This window comes from Helobdella robusta, assembly GCF_000326865.2.
Source record: "Helobdella robusta unplaced genomic scaffold HELROscaffold_121, whole genome shotgun sequence".
In the NCBI taxonomy this organism is placed as follows: domain Eukaryota; kingdom Metazoa; phylum Annelida; class Clitellata; order Rhynchobdellida; family Glossiphoniidae; genus Helobdella; species Helobdella robusta.
Window position 1 is genome coordinate 218,342 of NW_008703670.1, and position 25,612 is coordinate 243,953.

The 25,612-nt window shown below is 33.0% G+C and overlaps 4 protein-coding genes across 4 annotated transcripts in view; all 4 read right to left on the bottom strand.

The window, feature by feature from the left end:
* Positions 1–8,594, bottom strand: part of HELRODRAFT_194993 (hypothetical protein) — a gene marked incomplete at both ends in the record, with an annotated part of 9,445 nt that extends 851 nt beyond the window's left edge. The window contains 25 exons of the mRNA XM_009013860.1: positions 347–410; positions 732–813; positions 1,020–1,120; positions 1,246–1,399; positions 1,522–1,655; positions 1,966–2,096; positions 2,388–2,490; positions 2,658–2,708; positions 2,896–3,055; positions 3,167–3,257; positions 3,435–3,568; positions 3,787–3,882; positions 3,993–4,140; positions 4,208–4,505; positions 4,617–4,717; positions 4,962–5,159; positions 5,551–5,662; positions 5,799–5,864; positions 5,983–6,187; positions 6,370–6,760; positions 7,216–7,297; positions 7,607–7,692; positions 7,786–7,879; positions 8,090–8,209; positions 8,487–8,594. Of these exons, the coding sequence (XP_009012108.1) occupies positions 347–410; positions 732–813; positions 1,020–1,120; positions 1,246–1,399; positions 1,522–1,655; positions 1,966–2,096; positions 2,388–2,490; positions 2,658–2,708; positions 2,896–3,055; positions 3,167–3,257; positions 3,435–3,568; positions 3,787–3,882; positions 3,993–4,140; positions 4,208–4,505; positions 4,617–4,717; positions 4,962–5,159; positions 5,551–5,662; positions 5,799–5,864; positions 5,983–6,187; positions 6,370–6,760; positions 7,216–7,297; positions 7,607–7,692; positions 7,786–7,879; positions 8,090–8,209; positions 8,487–8,594 (3,310 nt within the window). The remainder of the gene's footprint in view (positions 1–346; positions 411–731; positions 814–1,019; positions 1,121–1,245; positions 1,400–1,521; positions 1,656–1,965; positions 2,097–2,387; positions 2,491–2,657; positions 2,709–2,895; positions 3,056–3,166; positions 3,258–3,434; positions 3,569–3,786; positions 3,883–3,992; positions 4,141–4,207; positions 4,506–4,616; positions 4,718–4,961; positions 5,160–5,550; positions 5,663–5,798; positions 5,865–5,982; positions 6,188–6,369; positions 6,761–7,215; positions 7,298–7,606; positions 7,693–7,785; positions 7,880–8,089; positions 8,210–8,486) is intronic.
* Positions 8,595–8,913: 319 nt separating this feature from the next.
* Positions 8,914–16,399, bottom strand: HELRODRAFT_194994 (hypothetical protein; the record flags this gene model as incomplete). Its single annotated transcript, XM_009013861.1, has 18 exons — positions 8,914–9,332; positions 9,411–9,541; positions 9,678–9,860; positions 10,010–10,169; positions 10,248–10,445; positions 10,560–10,737; positions 10,880–11,003; positions 11,068–11,261; positions 11,559–11,645; positions 12,250–12,343; positions 12,428–12,611; positions 12,794–12,886; positions 13,220–13,288; positions 13,446–13,502; positions 14,507–14,585; positions 14,730–14,864; positions 15,504–15,596; positions 16,305–16,399. The coding sequence occupies 18 exons, from the start codon at positions 16,397–16,399 to the stop codon at positions 9,276–9,278; spliced, it is 2,211 nt and encodes a 736-aa protein (XP_009012109.1). The 3' UTR covers positions 8,914–9,275.
* Positions 16,400–16,664: 265 nt separating this feature from the next.
* Positions 16,665–22,941, bottom strand: HELRODRAFT_183847 (hypothetical protein; the record flags this gene model as incomplete). Its single annotated transcript, XM_009013862.1, has 14 exons — positions 16,665–16,818; positions 17,090–17,197; positions 18,157–18,236; positions 18,447–18,771; positions 18,938–19,059; positions 19,166–19,291; positions 19,682–19,830; positions 20,551–20,778; positions 21,282–21,396; positions 21,460–21,555; positions 21,649–21,856; positions 21,990–22,093; positions 22,306–22,449; positions 22,852–22,941. The coding sequence occupies 14 exons, from the start codon at positions 22,939–22,941 to the stop codon at positions 16,665–16,667; spliced, it is 2,049 nt and encodes a 682-aa protein (XP_009012110.1).
* Positions 22,942–23,044: 103 nt separating this feature from the next.
* Positions 23,045–25,612, bottom strand: part of HELRODRAFT_208517 (hypothetical protein) — a 4,859-nt gene continuing 2,291 nt past the window's right edge. Inside the window, exon 5 of the mRNA XM_009013867.1 lies at positions 23,045–23,109. The gene's annotated coding sequence lies outside the window, so the exon portion shown is untranslated. The remainder of the gene's footprint in view (positions 23,110–25,612) is intronic.

A 25,612-nucleotide genomic window follows, 5' to 3' on the forward strand; every position in this document is an offset into this window, starting at 1 on the left:
CCCAATGCTCCGGGCTGCAAAATCCTTTACTGTGTTCTGCGTTGGTGCATGAATGAATGAATGAATGAATGAATGAATGAATGAATGAATGAATGAATGAATGAATGAATGGATGAATAAATGAATGAATGAATGAATGGCCAAACGAATAAGTGACTGATTAATTAACAAAACTGTGGTGATAAATGAATAAATGAATGACAGAACGGGTAAAAGAATGAATGAGTAAACAGATTGAATGAAACATTAAATAATGACAATAATAATAATAATTATTATTATTATTATAACAATAATAATAATTTAAAAATTATAACATGTACAACCTCTCTTTCGGCCATCGTACTAGGCACCCTTAATTTGTACTTCGTTCCTGGGACCTGAAATTCTGGCGGCTGGTCGTTTGGGTTCTACGGAAGAATAAGAATAAGAATAAAAAAGAATAAGAATAATCAATCAATCAATCAATCAATCAATCAATCAATCAATCAATCAATCAATCAATCAATCAATCAATCAATCAATCAATCAATCAATCAATCAATCAATCAATCGATCAATCAATCAATCAATCAATCTTCGTTTAGCGTCCAGAGACCCAGTTCCCCAAGGTAGGACGTATAATAATAATAATAAGAATAATAATAATAATAAAAGAATAAGATTAATAACGAGATTAATAATATTATTATTATTTAAGAAATAATAATAATAATGTTGTCCTGAAGTACCATTTCTAAAGAGGTTGAGAGGATCTGGAGTATATCAAGCATTGTTGTCAGTACCTTCCTACTCCACAGAAGTGTAGGGAATCTGAGTGGGAAGAAAAATTCACTCTTTTTTCGTTTGGAAATTTGTTTGTTGCAAAGTCGATCAATCAATCGATTGATCGATCAATCAATCAAGCCTTACACAAATCAATCAATCAAACATTAAACAAATCAATCAACCAATCAGCCAATTAGCCAACCGACCAACCATCAATCAGCCACAACCTTTCAACTAGATTCGACAGAAACTTGTCAGCAACCCTTCGGATAGTTTTGAAGTAGTGGTTGAAGTTAACCAACAAAAACTGGGCATCTTGCTCTAATTCTCTCTCTAACTGCTCAGTTTTTGGCTAAATGGGAGAAATATTTGTGAAAAAATCGAAATAGTTACACTAAAAAAAACAACAAAAACACCAGGAAAAAAGCACCACACACACCGAGAAACACATCGCAGAGCCAACAAACAAACACGAACCATGTCAGACTTGACATTGAGGAAAATCTCAAAAGCCTTGTAGGACACGGCTGAGATGCACTTCCACATGTCGCTCTTATCCTGAATGATTCCCTTGTCCTCCAGGTACAAAAACAATCCGTGAAACGCACAAGGATCCGTACTGTGGGAGATCCTGAGAGGAAGGAAAACAAGAAAAAAGGACATCACCAATGACATCATCATCATCTATGACGTCATCACCAAATGACATCATCGCCATCAGCACCAACAACATCATCGTAATGAGGCGAGAACCTTAGAGCCTCAAGTTTATAGACAGATAGGAGGTAGGCGCACTGAGCGAATGATAGTTTGTTGACGATTGGGATGAGCTCCGTGGGATTGTCCAACACGTTCAACACCGTGTTCCGCATCTCCGCTAGTTCAGACTGCAGTGAGTGAGTGAGTGCGTGAGTGAGAGAGTGAGTGAGTGAGTGAGTGAAAGAAAGATTGATTGATTGAATAACTAATTGACTGTGTATTAATATTAATAGTTAAAATTGAAAACCAGGTTTGTTGAATATAGGTGATCGGAGACATATCAATCAACCAACCAACCTGTCAATCGATCAACCAACCAACCAATCAATCAATTAACCAACCAATCAATCAATTAACCAACCAATCAATCAATTAACTAGCCCATCAATCAACCAACCAGCCAATGAACTCATTCACTCAGTCAGTCAATGAACTCACGGTCGTCATGGAGCTACTATTGAGGACTGAGGTGTACTGCAATTCAGATCTCAAATGTTCCTTCAAAATTAAGAGAGGCGATTTAGTGGCTATCTGGCAGACGCCTTCGAACCATTCCACCGGCCACTGGTCTGTGTGTGCGTGCGTGTGTGTGTGTGTGCGTGTATGTGCGTTTGCATGTGTGTCATTTTTCTTTCTTTTTCACTTTTATTTATGAGTATGCGTGTCGGAATGAATGAACGAATGAAAATAATAAATGATTGTGAGTGTGAGTTAAGTGTGCGTTCATGAACGAACGAATGAACGAATGATAGAATGAATGAATGAACCAACCAACCAATCAATCAACTAACCAACCAATCAAACAATCACACACACACACACACACACACACACACACACACACACACACACACACACACCTTCATTAGTGAAACCCATGATGACACAATAGAGCCAAAAATCCCTGAACAATTTCTGCAGTCGATTTTTTGGGTTGCTTATGATGGACATGCGACTCGTCAGCTGTGTGTGTGTATGTTTGAGTATGTGTGTGTGTGTGTGTTGTGTGTGAGTGTGTGATTGCACGTACGTGTGAGTACATTTGTGTTTGTGTTAATGTGTAATGAGTATGTCTAGTTTGCTAATACAGAAAAATGTTAACGAAACGAAAATAACGAATCGAAACGAACCGAGGCAATGACGGGAATCAAGACGCCTAAGTTTCCAGCGCTATTTGACGCCTTTGTTGGTGGAAAATTTTTCGGGGAATTTAAAATTTTTATAAAATAAATGGATATGGTTTAATAACATTATTAAATATTGAAATATCACATCTTAACCTAAAATTCAAAACACTAAACAGTAAATCGAGATGAAAATGTCACAAAATCAAGATAAAAACTTCACTAATTCACGATTTAAATTCACTTTTAGTGGACCCGAAGTTTTTTCCGAGACTCGTTTGCCCTCCAGGCCCAACTGGACGAACAGTTCCAGCAAACGGTTCAGCAAGTCGTTCACCCTACTCTCGCCTTTTACGTTCACCGCTATGTTCGCAAATGCGTTTATAACCGCTGATGAGACATGCCTGTCATATTAACGTAGAGTAACGAGATACAAAGTGATACAAAAGGATACAAAACAAAGTGATACAAAATGATACTAAAAAGATACAAAACAATCTGAAACGATGAGAAACCTGAAGTTGTTGGCCTCATTGCCAGGTTTCTGAAGGGCCAAACTGCTTTCGATGCTTATCAAACTAAACATGTTCATGATCTCTAAATGAACTGTTGGCTGTGTTTGTTTGTCGTTTGGGTTGTAAATCTATTAACCAATCGGTCGGCCAACTGATCAATCATTCAATCAATCATCCAATCAATCACTCACTCATTCATCTATTCATCAACTAACGCATCCAGCAATAATGAGACAGCCCATCTGATCAATGATGAGAATATCGAGACTGGAGGGCGGAGAGCAGAACCTCTGTTGGAAGATCTGCAAGACTGACTCTACAGTTTTCGGGGTCTCCTTCAGGGCAACTGCCACGTTGCCCAGGGTCAAGATGGTGTTTTGTAGAATTAAGGAGGATTGTTTGCTGTTGGTGGCGGTGCGTAATGATGATGAGGATGATGATGACGACCCTGATGATGATGATGACGACCCTGATGATGATGGTGATGATGACGACCCTGATGATGATGGTGATGATGACGACCCTGATGATGATGGTGATGATGACGACCCTGATGATGATGGTGATGATGACGACCCTGATGACGACCCTGATGATGACCGTAATACAGCCAAACAAACCTCTCCTTGACATCTACAGTGTAGAGACGATTGGAGAGGCTAGCCAGGAATGCTTGCACACAATCCGGATCCAATGGTAAGCCTGCCTTTAGTGCTCTGTAAGGAAATATTTAAATTCATTCATTCATTTAATCACTCATTCATTCATTCATTCATTCATTCACTCATTCATTCATTCATTCAAGCAGTCACTCCGAGAAACGGACCTGCAGATGTTCTCAATAGCCTCGTCCCTCAAGTTCTCCATGATGATGCCGATCTTCGATTTCTTCTTCTTATTCCAGGCATCGCCGTCGTTGGCGTTGTGGCGTCTTAAGTCGCTCAACGTCGTGTCTGCCAGTGTCACTGACACGCCTACCGAATTAACATAATTTATTCATTAATCAATAATAAATACGATAACAAGTAACGTTACTTTAACCGGCAAGAAGAACATTCGCACAGCAATACCAGCCTGGCAACTGATGATTATTCATCTGAGCGGGCGACGATGGCGGGGTGATGACAGCAGCGCTAGAAGCTGCTGCAGCAGCAGCTGGGGTTTCTCCTTTAGCTCCTCCCCCTCCTACTCCGCTAGTGGTTGAACTGCTGGCGCCAACGTTTTGAGTGTGTTTGTAGAGTTTGGAAAGTATGGGAGATGGTTGGACGAGGAAATCCCTGCAAGCCTGGACCACTGGCTGTGAGAATACCGGGAATTTTTCTGCCAACCTGCCTAAGGTCTGTTAGTGCAATGGTCGAATGTCTATACATCTACAACTGAAGTGACGTCATTACAAATGACATTAACATGAATGACGTCAGTCGAAATGACATCAGATAAGCAGCGTAACCCTGAATGAAGCAAGCAGCAGAGCATGTTGTGCGATGAGGACTCTGTGTTCGAAATTTGTATTCAACTTTTCGATCAGCTTGTTGCACAGACTGTCTGCGTCTGTAGAATGATTGAGTGAATGAATGAGAAAATGAATAATAAGATAAAATGAATGAATAAATAAATGAATAAATTGCGTGTTGTATTTCAATCACATTATTCAGCAAACACAAAAACCAACTAATCAACCAACCAACCAGCCAGCCAACCAACCAATCAACCAGCCAGCCAGCCAGCCAGCCAGCCAACCAACCAGCTTCTTCTTGAATAGCCCACAAGAGCAACTCGATGCAGACGACATTACTCTTGATCAGCAAATCGGCCACATCGAGTGTGGCGCCGCTGTTGGCGCCGCTACCGCTACCACTTTTGTCGGCGCTGGATGACGAGTCGTCTTTGTGGGCTTTGTGTTGCTCTTGTTTGTGTAGCAACATCGACTGGCCAACCTCGTAGACTTTCTTCACGAAGTCCTGCACACTTCTTGAGAAATCAGTTTTGAAATCTGTGTCGTTGTTGTTGTGTCGGTGTTTGTTTGTGGTTGTTGTTCGTTGTGTTGTTGTTGTATCGGTGTTTGTTTGTGGTTTTAGTTGTTGCATCGGTGTTTGTTTGTGGTTGTTGTTCGTTGTGTTGTTGTTGTATCGGTGTTTGTTTGTGGTTTTAGTTGTTGCATCGGTGTTTGTTTGTGGTTGTTGTTCGTTGTGTCGCTGTTGTTGTTGCATCGGTGTTTGTTTGTGGTTGTTGTTCGTTGTTGTTATTGTTGTGTTGGAGTTTGTTCGTGGTTGTTGTTTGTTGTGAAGTTGCTTCGTTTTGTTCTTCATGAAAGATATCAACAACAGCATAAACATCCTCAAACAGTGACGTCATCGACATCGTCATCATCATCAGCAGCCTACTTTGTTGATAGCAGAGGATATCTCTCAGCAACTGAACCATCACAAACCTCAGTACCTCCGTATAGGTTCTGTAGGGATGACCATAACTTGTTGGCATGAAGGACGCTGGACTCTGTGCAGTGATGTTGATGATGACGATGTTGTTGTTATTGCTGTTGTTGTTGTTGATGACGATGATGACGATGATGATGACAATGTTGTTGATGGTGATAGCGAGTGGGATGATTATAAAGATGGGGCAAACATACGACGGCAAATTCACTGGCGGCCACATCCAATTCAACTAGGAACGTTTTGTCCAAAATGCTTTTCGCCTTGTGAATAATATTTAAAGAACGAATGAGTGATTGAACAAACGAACGAACGAACGAACGAACAAACGAACGAACGAACAAACGAACGAACGAACGAGTAAACGATGGCGACACTAACAACGTCAAGCAACATCTCAAGTTGTTCTTGCTTCATTTCGAGGTGACCCAGTTTATCGTGATTCAGCGACAAAAGTAGGTCACAGATGTTGTTGTTCTGCACGAAGGTCGAGCCAATTTTGTTGAAAAACTGGACGCCAGTGGTCACATTTTCTGACTGGACGATCATGGAAGCCTCCAGTGGATCCGTCATCGGAGATGGCGACCTAGCGATGAAGACGATGATGAAGATGAGAAGATGACCATGATGAAGAAGACGATCCTGATGAATGTCGAGACAAAAATTGCAATAACGGCCTTTGAATCAACTTCCCGACAACCCAGCAGCTACACCCCCACCATCCCAACATCAACGCGTGCACGCTCGCACGCATAACAGCAAATTAACCTCAGACCAGTGATATAATCCGGATTAGAAGGTTGCGGATGAGAAGGAAGAGGAATGAGAGGAGTGGGAGTGGGAGTAGCGGACGAGAGAACATTGTAGGACATTACCCTTGGAAATATGGGACGAAATCGAAAATTCCTCTTATTATTCTTACCGCTACTTAACTGAGATTTCACATTAACAGTAGCTAGGAGGATTTCTTTTGGGAAGAGAGTCAAAAAGAGAGAGGAACCAGAAGAAGATGATGAAGACGACGATGACAATGATGTTGGGGACGACGGAGGGATTGGAGATGGGATGGGACTGTTGAGGATTGACGTGGTGGTGGAAAATCTGCCGAGGGAACGAGCCGTGCCTAGAAATGCTGGGACCAGATAGCGACATCTGGTTTCTAAGAAAAAAATTATAAAAAAATGTAACTAAAACACTATCAGTAAAGAGTAAATCAGCTACTCATATATATATATATATATATATATATATATATATATATATATATATAGATAGATTTCATTGAATATTTTTGCCAACTTAGCATTATTCAACTTTTTACAACGATTCCATATCGTTGAGTTTATTTTTAAAAAGTTGATTAATGCTAAGTGGGCAAAATTATTCAATGAAATCTGCATAGCTGAAAACCACATCCCAAAATATATATTTATATATATATATATATATATATATATATATATATCCACACACACGTACACATACAAGTTCATACGCATACAAACACACGCGCACACGCACACACACACACACATACATACAGACACAGATATACACACAAGTTCAAAGAAAGATAGATATGTATGAAATTGAAATAGATAAAACGCTAATAACCTTTCGTTACAGTTGGATCAGATTTTGGGTCGATGATCACAGTGCATAATTTTTTGAAAGCTTGTAATTGTGATTCTATGATCTTATTTATTGGAAATTAAAAAAACATTTAAAATAAAATAAAAACAACAACAATATATATATAAATATATTTTTTTAAAATTTAAATTTTGGACCTTCCCATTAAATTTGTCTAGATCTGTCACTGTTTTTGTGTGTATCTATACATGTATGCATGTATGTATGCATGTTTTTGTGTGTATTCACACATGTGTGCACGTATGTATGTGTGTATTTGCGTGTATCCACACATGTATGTGCGTATTTGTATGTGTGTATATCCATGCATGGGTGTGTATTTTAAAAAAGAAAGAATTTTACATGGACCAACTTTTTGAGAGATACCAGAGTTAGAGGATGCAATATCAGACATTAAGGTGTGGAAGGCAAAGGAGAAACATTCACTCATTGGTAGTTCTAATTATAATATTGTATAAAAAACATACATACATACATACAAACAAACAAACAATGATACAAACAAACAAACAAACAAACAAACAAACAAACTTCTAATCTGTATTCCACCATCGCCATCAATCCAGAGTGCCTTGTGCAAATTATCCAACACCATCAGAAGGTATGGCAGTATCAATTGAGAGTACTAAAAAATACCAATAAGTATCATTTATAGATATAGTATCACGATATATAATAGCAAAAGTATCATGAAAATACTATGATAGATATCAAATTACAATGTATAATGGTAAATATTATAACAATATCAATACACCAACATCAAATAAATATAGTATCAAATTATGCAATAGTAAGCATAAATATTGCAATATAAATTTAAAATAAAAACAACCTGTTGATTTGATTCTAGGTAGAAGACTCCAAGGGCTATGATGGCAGATTGGCCTCTTTGGTCAAAGCGAAATGCTGTGTTTGTTTTTATTGCAGGGCAAAGAGAAATAATTCGTTTTACCTTTCAATAAATACAATTGTTTTATAAATAATTTCATATAATTTTCTTTAAAATAATCCTAAATATTTTTTTGCAGTTTTGAAATGAAATCATAGTTCTATTTACTATTGATCTCTAAAAAAATCTATTGCAGACAATTTCTAAATTAAAAATTTTAAATACTAGAATAAAAAAAGCCTGGCTCAAGAAGAAGAAACAATGAAACCATATATACAGACATACAATTATAAATATAATACAATAATTATGAAAATTTATAACATCCTGTCTTACTTACTTTTTCCAGTGGGGCAGGCTCGAGGGTGGCCAGGGATCTGGCCAAATCCAGGAGAATTCCGAGAAATGAGGATTTTTCGTCATCGTCTAAGTTATTACCGTGCGTCATAATTCTATCTTTTGCGAAAGTTTGTTAGTAAAATATAAAACCGTTACGATTATTTTTTTAATTAATTCTTTATTTATATTCACTAATTTGCATTTAAAAACCCCATAAACGTGTTTTGATTTGAACTTAGTTCGATGTTGGAAACTTCGACATTTCAAATTGTTGTAAGGTTCTAAAAGAGTGGCAATTAAAGACCAATAAACAAGCGCACATTGAACGTTCATATATATATATATATATATAAAACACCAACATCATATTTTAAATTATTGAATTTTGGGTTGTTTTATATTGTAAGTCCTTGACAAAGTCTAGATCTATACCATTTTTTTATTTTATTTCTCCGACAATGTACATTGTAAGAATCATTAAAATGAAACTATAGCTGAAAATAGCAAAATCATAAAGCACAAATTCAATTCAATCTTCTTGCCTTCCAATATTTTTGCAAGGAATAAATAAAAATTAATGAGTTCAATTAATCAATTAATTTAAACTGTAATAAATGAACTGCAGATAGCCCATGATGATATGCTTACATCACCATCGTCACCGACTACAGTAGCATCACTCTCATCTTCATCGTCATTTTCATCATCATCATCATTGTCTTTGTTATCGTCTTCATCATCCTCATTATAACCTAATTTCTCACTGAACATCACAATCTCACCCAAAAAATTATAGCCGCTCGTTTAACTTTTGTAAAAACTCGTCATCTTCATATAACCACAGAGCCTGCCAAATGGTTATTAGAATTATTTAAAATTAGCATTAGAAACGAAGAAATAACAATTTCTTCTAAAAATATCTAACATTATTTAAAAGTTTTTTGGCCTGGGTGACGTCATTTTTGAGTAAGGTAGCGATAATATGAACTCTTGACAGCCATACGTGCAGTTTGCTTAATAGTTTATCACTTTTATCAATCTTTAACACACTTTCCACTGCGAAATTGAAAAAATATAACATTTATTTCAATTTAAAATTATTCCATTTGAAAATATATGAAAATAGAAAAAGAAATTGAAGCAATAATAGTAAAAATAATTAGTTGAAATAGAAAGAATTTCGTTGGCCCACCAAGCGCTATTAAGTGGTCGGTGTGTCGTTCGAGGAACGACTTTAGCCACTGACCACCATCATTTCCAATGACGTCATCGTCGTTGTTTACTTTGTTGTTGTTGTTGTTTACGTTGTTGTTGTTGTTGTTTAGTTGTTTCTGGCAAGAATGCATTAGCAGACTCCAGTTTGTAATGCTATCTGCTTACGTGTTTATAAAAATATAGGCTATTAGAATTCATTTATTTGGTAGTTATACATTAACTTTATTTGATGAATGAATGAAAAAGTAAAAAATAAATAATGATAAGAAGAAAAATAATAAAAATGACAACAGAGATACGAGTTTGTACCCGGATACATGTGTACTAGCTTTTGAGCTAGGCGAAATGAAGAGAGGGAGAAAGATGACGATGTTGTTGATGTTTTTGTTGCCGACGACGACGATGATGTTAATTTGTTGTTTTTCGATGGTTTTAACAATGACGTCATCACCAAACACTGCAGCGCCACCTATTTATTTTGAATGAAACAAAAAAAACGAATTTAAGGACAAAGAAATTTCGCATAGAACATGAAACATAGACAAACCATGCTGTAATTTTTGTCGCCGTTACTTAGGGCAACCTCACAGAATCTCTGCACATTCCTCATTACGTCATCAGTCATGTGACCTTGTAAAAGAAACATGGCCGACCTAGCCCAGCCCTCTGATTTTTCCGGATGAAGGTGAATGGCACGCAGGAGGTCACAGACGAAAGGAAGACGACCTTCATCTTGAGATTTATTCTGAAAAGATTAGATATAAAACAAATTGAAGTTACATTCATTATTTTACCTAAAACAAAATAACGAAAACAAGAAATGAAAAAAAATTCCGAAAAACAACAACAACGCACTAACAACTACAACAGTAGCTTCACACAGCAGCCAGCAGAGCGTAGCGTCGGCAACGATCTGACCTTTGAACTTTGACATTTCAGAAAGAACGGCCTTCGTCAGGATTGGCTGGCCAATCAGAACACTCAAACATAATAGCGATCGTAAATTCTCTATAGATGGAATCCTTTTGGCGCCAATACTGTTTTCGGTAATGATGATGATGACGATATTTACTTTTTACATTACTGTGATGATGATATTTACTTCAATGAAGAAGACGGTGACGTCATATTACTAAGCCAAACAACAACAACAACAACGACGACGACGACAACAACAACCTCGCCAATAAAAAATGCTGCGAATGGTCATTGTCTCCCATGGCATAACAAACGATGCCCATTGCCACGCTAATCAAATCCTCCATCCTTAAATCTTTCACCAGTTCTTTGGCCCTCAGGTATTCTAAAAGAATAATAAAAATAACCACAACAACAACAATGATAATAACAATAATAATAATGATAACCAATCATAGCTTCATCGTATTGGCCATTCTTGTAGAGGCATAAAGCATGCAGACATAACGTCACAATGGCGTGTCTGTCGTCGTCGACAGCAGAAGCAGCAGCTTCACCATTATTATGACGTTGTTCTCGCTGTTGCTTCGCGTCCTTGAGACCGTTATAATGTTGTAGAGATAATTCGAACTGGCCTGTTTTGCTGTTAAACAGTATTATTATTATTATTAGTAGTAGTAGTAGAAGTAGTAGTAGCAGTAGTAGTAGTAGCAATAGTAGTAGTAGTAGTAGTAGTAGTAGTAGTAGTAGTAGTAGTAGTAGTAATTGTAGTAGTAGTAACTGTAGTAGTAATAGTGGCAGTAAAACTTTAAAACTTTACACAAAGTTATAAAGGATATCGTCGCGTTATATAATATTAATCGTAAAAAGCAACAATAATAATAACAATAATAACAGAACAAAATAATAATAACAATAATAATAATAATAATAAAATTACCACAGAAGCCTGGCATAATTAGTTCTGACAATTCTCACACTCTCTCCTCCGTCATCAACATCTCTCTCGTTCATCATCTCCAGACTCCTTCGAGAAGAATAAATTATGATAATTAAGTGATAAAAATAGAAAAATAAAATAAAAAATGATTTTCATTTACTTCATATATATATATGTACGGGTAAATAATTTACACTTGGTACGCTGATTTAGCCATTACGATACGTTGTGAACTGTTTCCTCTAAATGTTTACCTCACGTGAATACTACTACTACAACAACAACTACTACTACTACTATTACTACTACTTCTACTACTACTGCTACTACTACTACTACTGCTACTACTACTACTACTACTACTACTACTACTACTACTACTACTACTACTACTACTACTACTGCTACTACTACTACTAATAATAATAATAATAATAATAACAATAATAATAATAAAAAAAAATAATAATGATGATGATAGATATTACAGAAGGTCTGAAGATGATTAAAAGATGGAGATTAATCGATGGAAATATGGCGACGATGGGAGGAAGAAAATTCGCAGATCGTCATCAGCAACCCCAGAAGCTGAGAACCAAAGAAACAAAGAAGAAGAGGAAGAAGAAGAAAAGATAGATAGATAGATAATAATAATAATAACAGAATAATAATAAATTATGGCAAACATGACCTCTCAAAGGCTTTACATGAGGTGATCAATAGATTCTTCCTCTCGCACAGAAGTCCAAAATAATTCCAACCAACATAATCATCTGGCCTCTCCTCTAACAATAACAACATTAACAATAATAATAATAATTAATAATAATAATAATAATAACAACAATAATAATAATAAAAAGACATGCCTAAATATTTTGTCATAGAATCAAGGGCAGCATCGACAGCTTTCAGATGCTCGAATGTATACAGAAGCCATTTTGTATCTATGTTATTATTATTATTATGATTATTATTATTATTGTTGTTGATGTTGTTACACTCATCCAATGTTGAGCAAACCCAATGAGCATAGCTTAGGGCGGCTTCAGGCTGAGGGTTTGAAATTTTTTTTAAAATTTGAACTATAGTAACTTTTCGACGAAAGCCAGAAACATACTTAAATAAAATTATGATATACATATGAAAGTGATATCACATACTATATACACATACATGTATACACATACAAAAGGGATATACATACGACATGTGTACATGTATAATACACGTACATGATTATCTATCTGAACCGAATGCCTGAATAAATCCATGGATTCCAAATGACTGACGGTTAAATTGTCTTTTAGCCTCTCTGCTATCAGGGCCTAAAAACAATAGAATAATAATTATTATATAAATATGATTATCATTTTTATTATTAATTATAAATGTAGTTAGTAATAATTAATTATAATAATTATGTATAATAAACTGAAGGCTATGCCGTGTTGAATTGAAAAGTTTTTTGTGGTGCTATCCGTTTTTAGTTGGGGGAGAGTAAGAGAAAGAAAAACAGAGTAAAATAAAGAAATAGAAGAGAGAGAGAGAGAGAGAGAGAGAGAGAGATAGAGAGAGAAAGAAAGAAAGAGATAAAGAGAAAGAGAGAGTGTGAGAGAGAGTGAGAGAGAGAGAGAATATTTGGACAAAATATGACGTACTTGTCCAATCCAGCTGTTGGCAAACGACGGCTCAATGGACTGAGCATTCTTAAATGCTTCATGGGCAAGCTGACATAAATTATGTTAATAAATATAATTATTATTATTATTTAATTATAAGTATATTTAATTAATAATAATAAGAAGAACGAACTATAATATTGTAAATAATTGTAGTGATCCAAAATATCATATAAAAAATTATAGAGAAGAAACGAAATCCAACCTCAATTTTGTCATTAATGAGATAGAGAAAGCCAAGGTTCGACCATGCCCCAGCGTTCTGTCGCAATTATTTTTAAAATTACGACAAAACAAAAGAATAAAATGTATAACATAAATAACAATAGTAATAATTATTATTATTATAATAATTATAATAATTATAATTATAGCAGACGTTATAATTAACAATAGGCACAATGAATGAAGCAAGTTAAAATACGAACGCACATGTTTCTGATGGAATATTGAGCTGATGAAAAAATGCTCTGACAGTGCATGGTCTTCAATTGCTGTTTAGGATTTCATTGACGTGCCATCGTGTTGTTGTACGTTTTGTTAGAGAGGGAGAGAGAAAAAGAGAGAGAAAGAAAGAAAGAAAGAAAAAAAGGTAGAGAGAAAGAGAGAGAGAGAGAGAGAGAGAGAGAGAGAGAAAACAATGTATTGAAGAATTGAAAAAATTATGATAAAACAAGAGGGGGGAAATCAGAAAGATAGAGAAAGATATGCAAAGAGTTGTAAAAACATTAACAACAACAAAACACATCAACAACACCACCAACATCAACAACAACATCTTCAACAACAGCAACATCAGCAACAACAGCACAACAACACCTCAACATACGCTTAGTGGCAGCTAGAACGCCAAGTAAATTCCAACATCCATGGTTTGATAGTGACAATGCAAGGCACCTCCTGGCCGATTGATAGCATTTGTTTGATAACAACTTTAAGGCGGTTGTTGTTGTAGCTGCTGATGATGAAGTTGTTGTTGCTGTAGTTTTTGTTGGTGTTTTTGTTGTTGGGAGGTTTCCAGATAGTTCTAACAGAGTTTTCAGCTTTCGGTAAAAAATGTATAATACAGTAGTATAGGGAAACTGAATGAATGAACGCATGAATGAACTATTAAGAGAAGAAGCTGAAAAAACATGAACTGACGAATTAATGATAAAACAAACGAGTGATTGAACTAGCAAACTTGCAAACGAAAGAATGAACAAATGAACAAACTAGCGAACGAACGAACGAGTGAAGAACAAACAACCATAAAAAAAAACAAACCTGATAATAATAACTACAGGCCAAGCTGTACCAGACGTCAGAAGCTTCAGAATTTAACTTTAAACAACTGCAGTAACACCTAAATTTTATTATTATTATTATTCCCATCATCATCGCTATCACCATCATCATCAACAACAACCATGTTATAGCAATAATAATAATAATAATTATTATTATTATTATTAATTATAGTTAATTATAATATAGCAATATGATAAACCTCTCAGCTAGCTCCAGCAAGAACAGCTTATCATCAGTGTACAAGCCAGCTTCTTCAGTGACTTCGACACCACCACCACCATCGTCGTCGTCGTCATCACCATCACGTGATGTAAAACTTCTTGGTAGTTTTATCCTGTTGTGAAGAGAGAAAACTATTTTTATTCTTGTTATTATTATTATTATTATTACTACTACTTCTACTACTACTACTACAACTACTACTACTACTACTACTACTCGCAAAGTTAAAACACCATCACCGTCTTTACTAAGATAAATATTATTATATTATAATTAGTAAGAGTAGTGATATCATCATTATTATTATTATTACTACTACTACTACTACTACTACTACTACTACTACTACTACTACTACTACTACTACTCGCAAAGTTAAAACACCATCACCGTCTTTACTAAGATAAATATTATTATATTATAATTAGTAAGAGTAGTGATATCATTATTATTATTACTACTACTACTACTACTACTACTACTACTACTCGCAAAGTTAAAACATCATCACCGTCTTTACTAAGATAAATATTATTATATTATAATTAGTAAGAGTAGTGATATCATTATTACTACTACTACTACTACTACTACTACTACTACTACTACTACTCGCAAAGTTAAAACACCATCACCGTCTTTACTAAAATAAATATTATTATATTATAATTAGTAAGAGTAGTGATATTATTATTATGATTATTATTATTATTATTCGTATTATTATTTATATTACTGAAAAAAAACTGACCTAATATGAGTTGGTGGAAAGTGATAGAGTAGAGAGAAACAATCTCCCAGACACTTGTATGCACATTTAAAATTCTTGCTCAACTTTAAAACTCTTCAAGTTAAAATAATAATAACAATAATAATAAATAAATAATAATAATCAAAATAACAATGGTATGATAATAAAATAGTAATAATAATAAGAAGAAGAAAATTGCAAATCAATATTAAATATTGATTTATGAAAAGTTACAGTGTAATATTTACGAAAAGACAAAAATTTTATGAAACTGAACGAACAATTAACTAATTCGCCTATAATTTACATTATGATAATTAATTATAATTTATTAATTTATTCAAAAATTCAGAGCAACCAGCTGACTCTATAAGATTATCAATGGCTGCTTGCAAGTGAAGACAAGCTCTGCCATACAAACGTTCTGCTACAAAATTCTGTGCCAACGTCAAGTTTACTTCCCCTAGACCTTTTCAATCATTTCAATCAATCCTTTCAATCAATCATTTCAATCAATCCTTTCAATCAATCATTTCAATCAATCATTTCAATCAATCATTTCAATCAATAAATCAACCAACCAACCAACCAACCAATCAGTCAATCAACCAATCAATCAACCAACCAATCAATCGTTCGATCAGTTAGTAAGCCAGCCAGCCAGCCAGCCAGCTAGCCAGCCAGCCAATCAACCAACCAATCAATCCACCAACCAATCAATCAATCATCCAACCAATCGAACAAATACAAATTAAAATAATAATTTCATAATGAAGCTAACCAAAGAATGCCGGTATAAACTTTTCATCAAATTCGAGAACTTTCTTAAAATTTTGAATTGATTCTGCTAGCTCTCCAAGTTTTTGCTCTACGCAGGCACTCCTATTCATGGACATTTTGTGGAAAAAGATTTAATTATCTTGAAGACTTTTATAATTATTACATGTACATATAATTCATAATATTATTACCATTTATTTCTGTAAAATATTAAAATTATAATATAAAAATAATTATAATATAATAAAATAATTGAAATAATTATATTAATATGCTTAACTTCAAATGAAATAAAAATCGAAAATTGGAGACGAAAAATTTAGCCCAAGGACTTATACTAATCAGACATCTCATTAAATTTCATAATAAAATTAAAAAAAATTAATGAATAATAATAATAAAACCAAAAATAACATACTGGTAGATGCTATAAATAGCGCCGGGTTCAGAGTTGAGAACTTTCTGGAATGCTTTGAGAGCAGACGTGTAACTTCCTCTCAGCAGGTACGCAGCTCCTAGTCTCTCCCAAACACGCCTGGCCAATAATAATAATAATAACAATAATAATAATTTAATAATAACAATAATAATAATAAAGCGTATAATTGATGTAAATCTAGCTGAGACTAACAAAATACTAACCAATACTCAAGATTGTTAACAAGATACTATCAAATACAACCAAAGAATATGATATACTATTTCTAAATGCCGACAAATATCGTCAAAAAATCGACAAAGACCGCCAAAAAGACTGCCAAATACCGGCAAACACGAATACAAAATAGCATGCCAAGGTTACTAACAAATCATTGGCATCTCTCCTGATGGCTGTCTGCAAGTGGTCTATGGCCTCACTCACTCGATCATTCTTAATGTGATAGTCACTCAGTCTTAGAAGGACCCATTTAGGGCTACACAGTGATGATAACGATGGTGATATTAATAATAATAAAAGTAATAAAATAATAATAATAATAATTAAAGTTATAAAAATAATAATAATAATAATAATAATGACGATGAAAGAGATTGGCTACCAATTATTTTTGTCCCTGCTGACAATTGGGTTGAGGTAGGTGATACAAGTCTCCTGAAGGATAGTAATTATAGTTATAATTATCGTAATTATTGTAGAATAATATTATCATTACATTAAAGGCCCTAACAACAATAATAAAAATAATAATAACATTCTGAAACATCATCACGCCAATATGTTATTACCTGGTGTTATATTTATTATACATATTATACTATAGCACCTTCATCTCATATTATCATCTCATATTATATTATATTATATCATATTATATTACATTACATTATATCATATCATATCATATCACATTACATTATATTATATTACATTATCTTATATTATATTATATTATATTACATTATATTATATATATTTATCTGATGACGCAATTAATGATGGAAAAATAATGGATTTGTAGTCGTCACATTGTCGTTGAGTTTTAGCGCGCAGTCGACCAGTGAAATAGCGATGTCTTCATCATCATTGCGATCCAGGCTGAATGATTTCACCAGGAATTGAAGTGCTTTACTGTGGAAAACGGGACATTTATGAGAGGATAATATTTCTTTGTGATAATAATTAATTATAATTATAATAACAGCAATAATAATACTAATAATAATTATAATAAGAATAATGATGATGATAATGATTGATGGTGCCAAAAAAGTAGAACACCATTATCAATAGCGTTATTAGCAACTTTACCCATCACCAACCACTACCGTCATCTTATTCGTCATCATCACCATCTTACTCATCATCATCATTTTACTCATCATCATCATCATCATTTTACTCATCATCATCAGCAGCAGCAAGCATACTTACTCCAGATTTGGAGAAACTCTAGTGAAATAGAGGCCCAAAACATAGTAGGCTTTGGCATGCAGGCTGTCCAACTTTATAGCCTGGTAATGTAAAAACCGTTGCGAAGGTTTGCAAAGGGTTGTAAGATTAGTAGAGATTTGTAAACGTTTGTAAGGATTTGTAAAGGTTTGTAAACCTTTCATAGAAAAACAAAAAAACAAATCATCATGATTGGATTCCGGAAACAACGAAACCAAACAAGAAACATCACATTCGGCAAAAACACCAGCGAACTCAACAACAATACACACAGTAGAAATGTTCTGCATGAAATTTATCTTCATCCTTTCTTCGTCCAATCCCAAACTATCCCAATCATCTTTGCTACCCGGTCCGGATACAGATCCAGTCAATTTTTCCGTATCCACTTTTCTCCAACCATCCTCCTCTTTTACTGTATCCATTTCTAGAGTATCCATCTTTGTTGTATCCAACTTTATTTCAGTATCCCATTTAACTAGGTCCTCTTTCTTGCTATCCAAACTTTTATATCCCATCAAGATATCCCAATAAGTAAGAGCTACGTGATAGAAGGCTTCAAAGTTCGTTTGGATGATCCTGCTTGCACGCTCGTAACTGCGTAGTGCGATATTGTTTACAATTAAAATCGTTAATAACAGGAAAATATATCTATGATAAGGCAATAATAATAATAACACAAATAATATTAATAATTATTATTATTATTATAGCTATAATAGTAAAAATAATAATAATGAAAATTATGAAATTATGAACCAACAATGATAAAGCTTTGCTCAAAATTCTTTCTTTATAGAATGCTACGTGGCCCAAGATGATACACTTTTTGTATCTAAAGTAGTCATCGTCAGTATCTTTGATATCTGATATCTTTTCTAAAATCTGTGTGTGTGTGTGTTTCTTTCGATGTATATAAACGTTTGTGTGTGTGTATGTGTGTGTGTGTTAATTTAACATCATTGCTATCTAATCTAGCCCTAACTCGAACCTCCACAAATCGGCGATGATGGTCACTATCACAACAGCTGGTGCCCAACTTCATGGCAGCCATGCAGTACACAATTGCCAATTCTAAATCACATTTGATACTACAATCTACACCTTCATCTATGTACTTTGAAAAAAAACACCAAAGATAATTAAATTAATAATTATAATAATTACAATAACAAAAACTTAAAATGTCATTAACGTTGGACAACTTTTTAATTTTAGAAATACTGAGACGCACAAACTTTGCCGGCAACATTACCAAAAATAAACAGAGTAATTTGGATAAATATCAGCGTAGAAAGACGTTCTACAGAAAACGAACTCGTTCTCTTAAAAATTTCGCCTTAGCTTTCTATCGCATTTAGAAATTCAAACTCCGCAGAGTTTTTTAAAGGCTTGCCAGGAGAGTAATGAATTTGAAAGAAGGTGGGTCAATAGAAATAGTATTAGATTAATTAAAAACATTAAAAACAATTATTAAATAATAAATTAATAGGAGGCCCTGAAGTACCTTGCTACAAATGTCAAGGGCATATCTCCAGCCATCCTCATCTTTTAATTGGAGGTTATTTTTAGAAATAGTGATGTGAAATTTTTTCGTAATCAACTCGATATCGCCGAAGTAAGTGTGATGATTTTTCTGTTCTATTAGCTTCAAAGCTTAAATGTGAGAAGAAATATATATATATATATTTATATATATATTTATATATATATATATATATATATACATATATATAACTGTTAATACTAGTTCATTTTATGATAGTTGTTCTTGAAAAGTTTAAATATCATCAGAGTGTCAATCAATCACTCATTCCTTCATCCAGCCATTCAATCATTCAGTCAGTCAATCAATCATTCATTCATGCATTCATTTAACCTTTTATCCATCCATTTGTTCGTCTAGTTAACCATTCGTTCGTACACTAATCAATCCATTTCACTCATTCATTCCAACCATTTTTAGCAGCGTAATTAGAGTCCTTATTCTTATGCAGTCTACATAAGCACTGTGATAACATCAGGTGATACATCAACACTGATGATGACGAAGATGATGATGATGAAGATGATGATGACGAAGAAGAAGATGATGACGATGATGGTGGTGCTGATGATGATAATGGCGCCGATGAAGACCCATAGACTTCAGAAACTTTAATAACAACAAAAAAAAATATACATCATTACTCAATCACATTGAGTCACATGATGATAAATGATATATACCCCAGTCTACTATATGTTATGTGATGTGTGGATACATGTGTAATATTTACGTGTTTGAGTGTCCGTGCGTGTGTGTATGTGTGTGTGTGTGCGTGTGTGTAACAACAACAACAATAATAATAATATTAATAAAATAATAACAATCACTTTTTTCAAGCTTAATCAAAGCTTCCTTATATTTTCCATGGTGGATATCACAGAAAGCCTCATACAGACAAAGAACGAGTGACAATGATGATTGTGATGATGATTGTGACTGTGATGATGATGATTGGGGTGCTACTGATAATGATGACTGCGGAGGTGATGATGATGATTGCACGAGAGGTTTTTTCATATTCTCAACTAAATTGTCTATTGGGTAGTTTGAGACATCTGTGGAAAAAGAGTTGAAAAACTGAAAAAAATACTAATTGATAAAAAAATATAAATACCATACAATACTAAACAATACTAACTAACACCAAACAATACAATACGATACAATATAAAGCAATACAATGAAAACCATAGCAAGACAATAAAATACAAAACATACCAACAGCATATATCATAATACCAGACAAAAATATACAATACAACACAATGCAAAACAATAAAATGATCACGGGGAAGCGTGATGGCTCAATGGTTAAAGGTGCCTTGTCTTGCTATTGCAATGACTGGGTTCAAATACAAAGAGATCCCGGCTTATCATATGCAATGTGTATGATGCGTGTGTGTTTGTCGTTGAAACCTAAGAAACAAACACAAGAGAGAGAGAGAGAGAGAGAGAGAGAGAGAGAGAGAGAGAGAGAGAGAAATTTTTAACCTTTAATGCAACACACGCACCACACAGTACATACAATACACAAAAAGCCAATACAAAAAACAAATACCAGGGTATGTATCCATGAAAATATGTAAAACAATCTCATCGTTGGGTGTGCAGTTAGAAATCGGACATTTCTCTGTCACCAATTTCCAAATGTCAGCGGTTCCTAATTTTTCGATCTATGGCACAGTTTCAAACAACAATAATAATAATAATTAATATTATTATTTTTATTATTAGACCTGTTGAATAAGTTTAAGGTAAAGCATCCAGGCCTCCTGCCTAATGGATCGATCTCCGTCCACATATTCAGATAAAAATTTACTTGAATCCAAAACCTAAAATCATTATTATTATTATTGTTGTTGTTATAATTAATATTATTTTATTATTAATTATTATTAATACTATAATTATTATAGCGGACATACCATATATTTAAGATTATCATCAATGTCATTTTTCTCTTGAAATAGTTTCATAAGGCATTTGTCGATTTTATATTTTTCGGTGATATTTTTTTTGGTTATTAAATCATTGTTAATTAGGATGTACACGGCCAAGAATTTATCATGATCTTTGGTCTCGAAATAAAGCTGGCAAAGTTTGACGTCATTTTCGATCTTTTTTGATTCATTGCTGATGATTCAAATTAAAATAACAAACCAAAAACACTAGATTAGTTTTGTTTTGAGGTTTAGAAATTAGTTTAATAATAGAAAAAAAAATATTTTAAAGTAAAATATAAATATTACAAAAATCATGCACTAACTCTTTAATGTTTTCCCCTAACTTTTCAAAAACATTAATGAAAAATGTCTTCTGAGAGCTCAAAAAATCGTTCTTCGATTTGTTTTCATACAACTTACCAAGACCCTAGAAAATTAATAAACAATTTTATTAGAAACATTAATTATTTAAAAATAATAATTAATAAACAACAGATATTAAACAATTGAGCATATTATATATAAATATATACTTACTAAATTCACATTTTATTACACCAAAAAAATGATTGAAAAAAAAATTATGGTCCTATAACAAAAAATGATTTATTTATTTTCTTAAAAGAAAAAAAAAATCACCTGCCAAGCAAGCAACTGCTTATCATCAATACTAATTGCTTTCTTATAGGCTGCAAATGCTTCCACTATGTTGTCCACCCCCTCTAGGGCTGCTCCCATAAAAACATGACCCATATAATTGTCCTCATCTTGACCTATTATTTCCTAAAAAGTATAAAATCAGTCATTCGCATTATCTTTTATAGTTTATAATAGGACATATCACATATCTACATTTTTTGCACTTCAATAGATAAAAATTTTGTTCTTATAGGCTGTAGTTTAGTCGTAGATTTAGTTGTTAACACTTAGTTGGCAGTTAGAAGATCATATTTATTTATTATTAGAATTGCATACATCTTCGTTTTAGTTAGGTTTAATAATGTTTCTTTAATTAAGCATTCTTATATTATTCTATACTACTAAATGTTTATTTATCTACACTATATCGCATAGCCTCTATTCTATACTTTTATTTTTATTACAAATTTAAATTAATTAAATATTAAAGAATTAAACTATTAAAGTACTTAAAAAACTAAATAATTCTTTAAAAAATTCTCAAACCTTGCACAAGACGATCGTTTCGGGATAATTTTTCTGTTTAATTAACAAATTAGCCTTCTTGAGAGTTTCTTTTATTTTCTTCTGATCCATTTAAACTTTTAAAGATTTAATTTATGATTAGCATTTAAAACTAAATCAAACGGAGCGAAAATAAAAGAAAACAGACATTCTCGTTCACTTTTAATCTCCATAGAATCCTCAAAATCTTACTTTGCAAGTTGTGAAAACTTCCATTTACATACATGATATTATATATATTAGCAGGTCGCACGACTTTTTAAAAAAAATTTTTTTCGTATATAAACTACTTTTTCTTATAAAGTAAAATTTGCTGATTAAAATAATACTAAATTTATTATTGTAGCATTTATAGTTACCGAGAAAACGAATTTTGAAAGAATTATTTTTACTTTCAACTTGCGCCATGTTAAGAGTGGCGCTCAATGTTAAGTGAGCATGGAGCGTTACATTCGCGCACAAGACGTGAAAAGAACGATTTAAAATTGAACACAACACAATTTTTCTTCTTGTTTTTATAACAGCTGTATAATAAGAAAATAATAATTATGAATAATTTATATTTATAATAAAATTTAATTATAAATGATTAATTATAATTATAAAATAATTATATATGTATCTATAATTTACATATATTATTTATATATTAAAATTTAATAATCATAATCATATTACAATGGTATTTATATTTTTATTATTATATTATAATTTATATATATATATATGTTGGGCAGCTGTTGAACTGCATGAAGGAGCTTCTGGGTTCAGACTGGTTGGCTGACCAATAACTATAAAATAAATTGATAATGAATTGAACAAAAAATTATGTCTCAACTATTTTTTAATCTTATTATTTTTACTAATTGTGGCATGGCTGAAAAAAAATTAAAAAAATTCACTTGAATTACAGTTTCAAAAATAATATTACAGAATGTTAATATATGATTATTTATTACATTTCTTAAAAAATTATTAATAATAATATATTATATATATAATATCATATATAATATAATAATAATAATCAAGCAGGAAACTTAATAGTTATGACCATTCTATTCCAAAAACACAGACAACCAATGGATTTTTGATCATGGGAAAAAATCAAAAAAAAATTTAACATATTGTAATTACAAAAATATTTGTACAGAATGTTAAATAAATGGTTATTTATCACATTTCTTCAAAAATTGTCGTTGTTGCTAGCAGTTACGAACATTCTGATGAAAAAACTACCAATACAACTCAAACAACGCATTTTGAATTTCGTGACTGCGAGGTGCAAGCGGAAAAAATCCATAAAAAATTTCATTATAATCTAATTTCAAAAATATTTTTACAGAATGTTAATAGATGGTTAATTATTACATTTCTTCAAAAAAATCGGTGTTGCTCATGAAACTTAGCAGTTATGAACATTTTTATAAAAAAACACAGCCAATACAATGCATTTTCGTGACCGACGGGGCACGCGGAAAAAAATCCATAAAAAATTTCATTATACTCTAATTTCAAAAATATTTTGACAGAATGTTAATAAATGGTTAATTATCACATTTCTTCAAAAAAAATCGGTGTTGCCCATGAAACTTAGCAGTTATGAACATTCTTATAAAAAAGCACAGCCAATACAACGCATTTTGGTGACCGACGGGGCACGCGGAAAAAATCCATAAAAAATTTCATTATACTCTAATTTCAAAAATATTTTGACAGAATGTTAATAAATGGTTAATTATCACATTTCTTCAAAAAAAATCGGTGTTGCCCATGAAACTTAGCAGTTATGAACATTCTTATAAAAAAGCACAGCCAATACAACGCATTTTGGTGACCGACGGGGCACGCGGAAAAAATCCATAAAAAATTTCATTATACTCTAATTTCAAAAATATTTTTACAGAATGTTAATAGATGGTTAATTATTACATTTCTTCAAAAAAATCGGTGTTGCTCATGAAACTTAGCAGTTATGAACATTCTTATAAAAAAACACAGCCAATACAATGCATTTTCGTGACCGACGGGGCACGCGGAAAAAAATCCATAAAAAATTTCATTATACTCTAATTTCAAAAATATTTTGACAGAATGTTAATAAATGGTTAATTATCACATTTCTTCAAAAAAAATCGGTGTTGCCCATGAAACTTAGCAGTTATGAACATTCTTATAAAAAAGCACAGCCAATACAACGCATTTTGGTGACCGACGGGGCACGCGGAAAAAATCCATAAAAAATTTCATTATACTCTAATTTCAAAAATATTTTGACAGAATGTTAATAAATGGTTAATTATCACATTTCTTCAAAAAAAATCGGTGTTGCCCATGAAACTTAGCAGTTATGAACATTCCTATAAAAAAGCACAGCCAATACAACGCATTTTGGTGACCGACGGTGCACGCGGAAAAAAATCCATAACTCTATTTGGCAGCCCTCAAATCTTACCTGCACATCAGCCTTCAATACAACAAAGACCTCAGATCCATATATCTATTTACATTTTAAAATGAAACAAAATACAAAAATCGTTTTTGAGATTTTTTATTATTATAATAAAGACATAGATCAATAGTTTGTTTCAATAATCATCTGTCTCCATTGTCATCCTGCAAAAAAATCAATAAACCATCATTGACAAGTATTTAAGAAATCAAATTAAAGTCTTATCAATACAAATTATTAAAAATTTAACAGATCATCTAACTATTGATAAATTATCATTGAAAAATATTG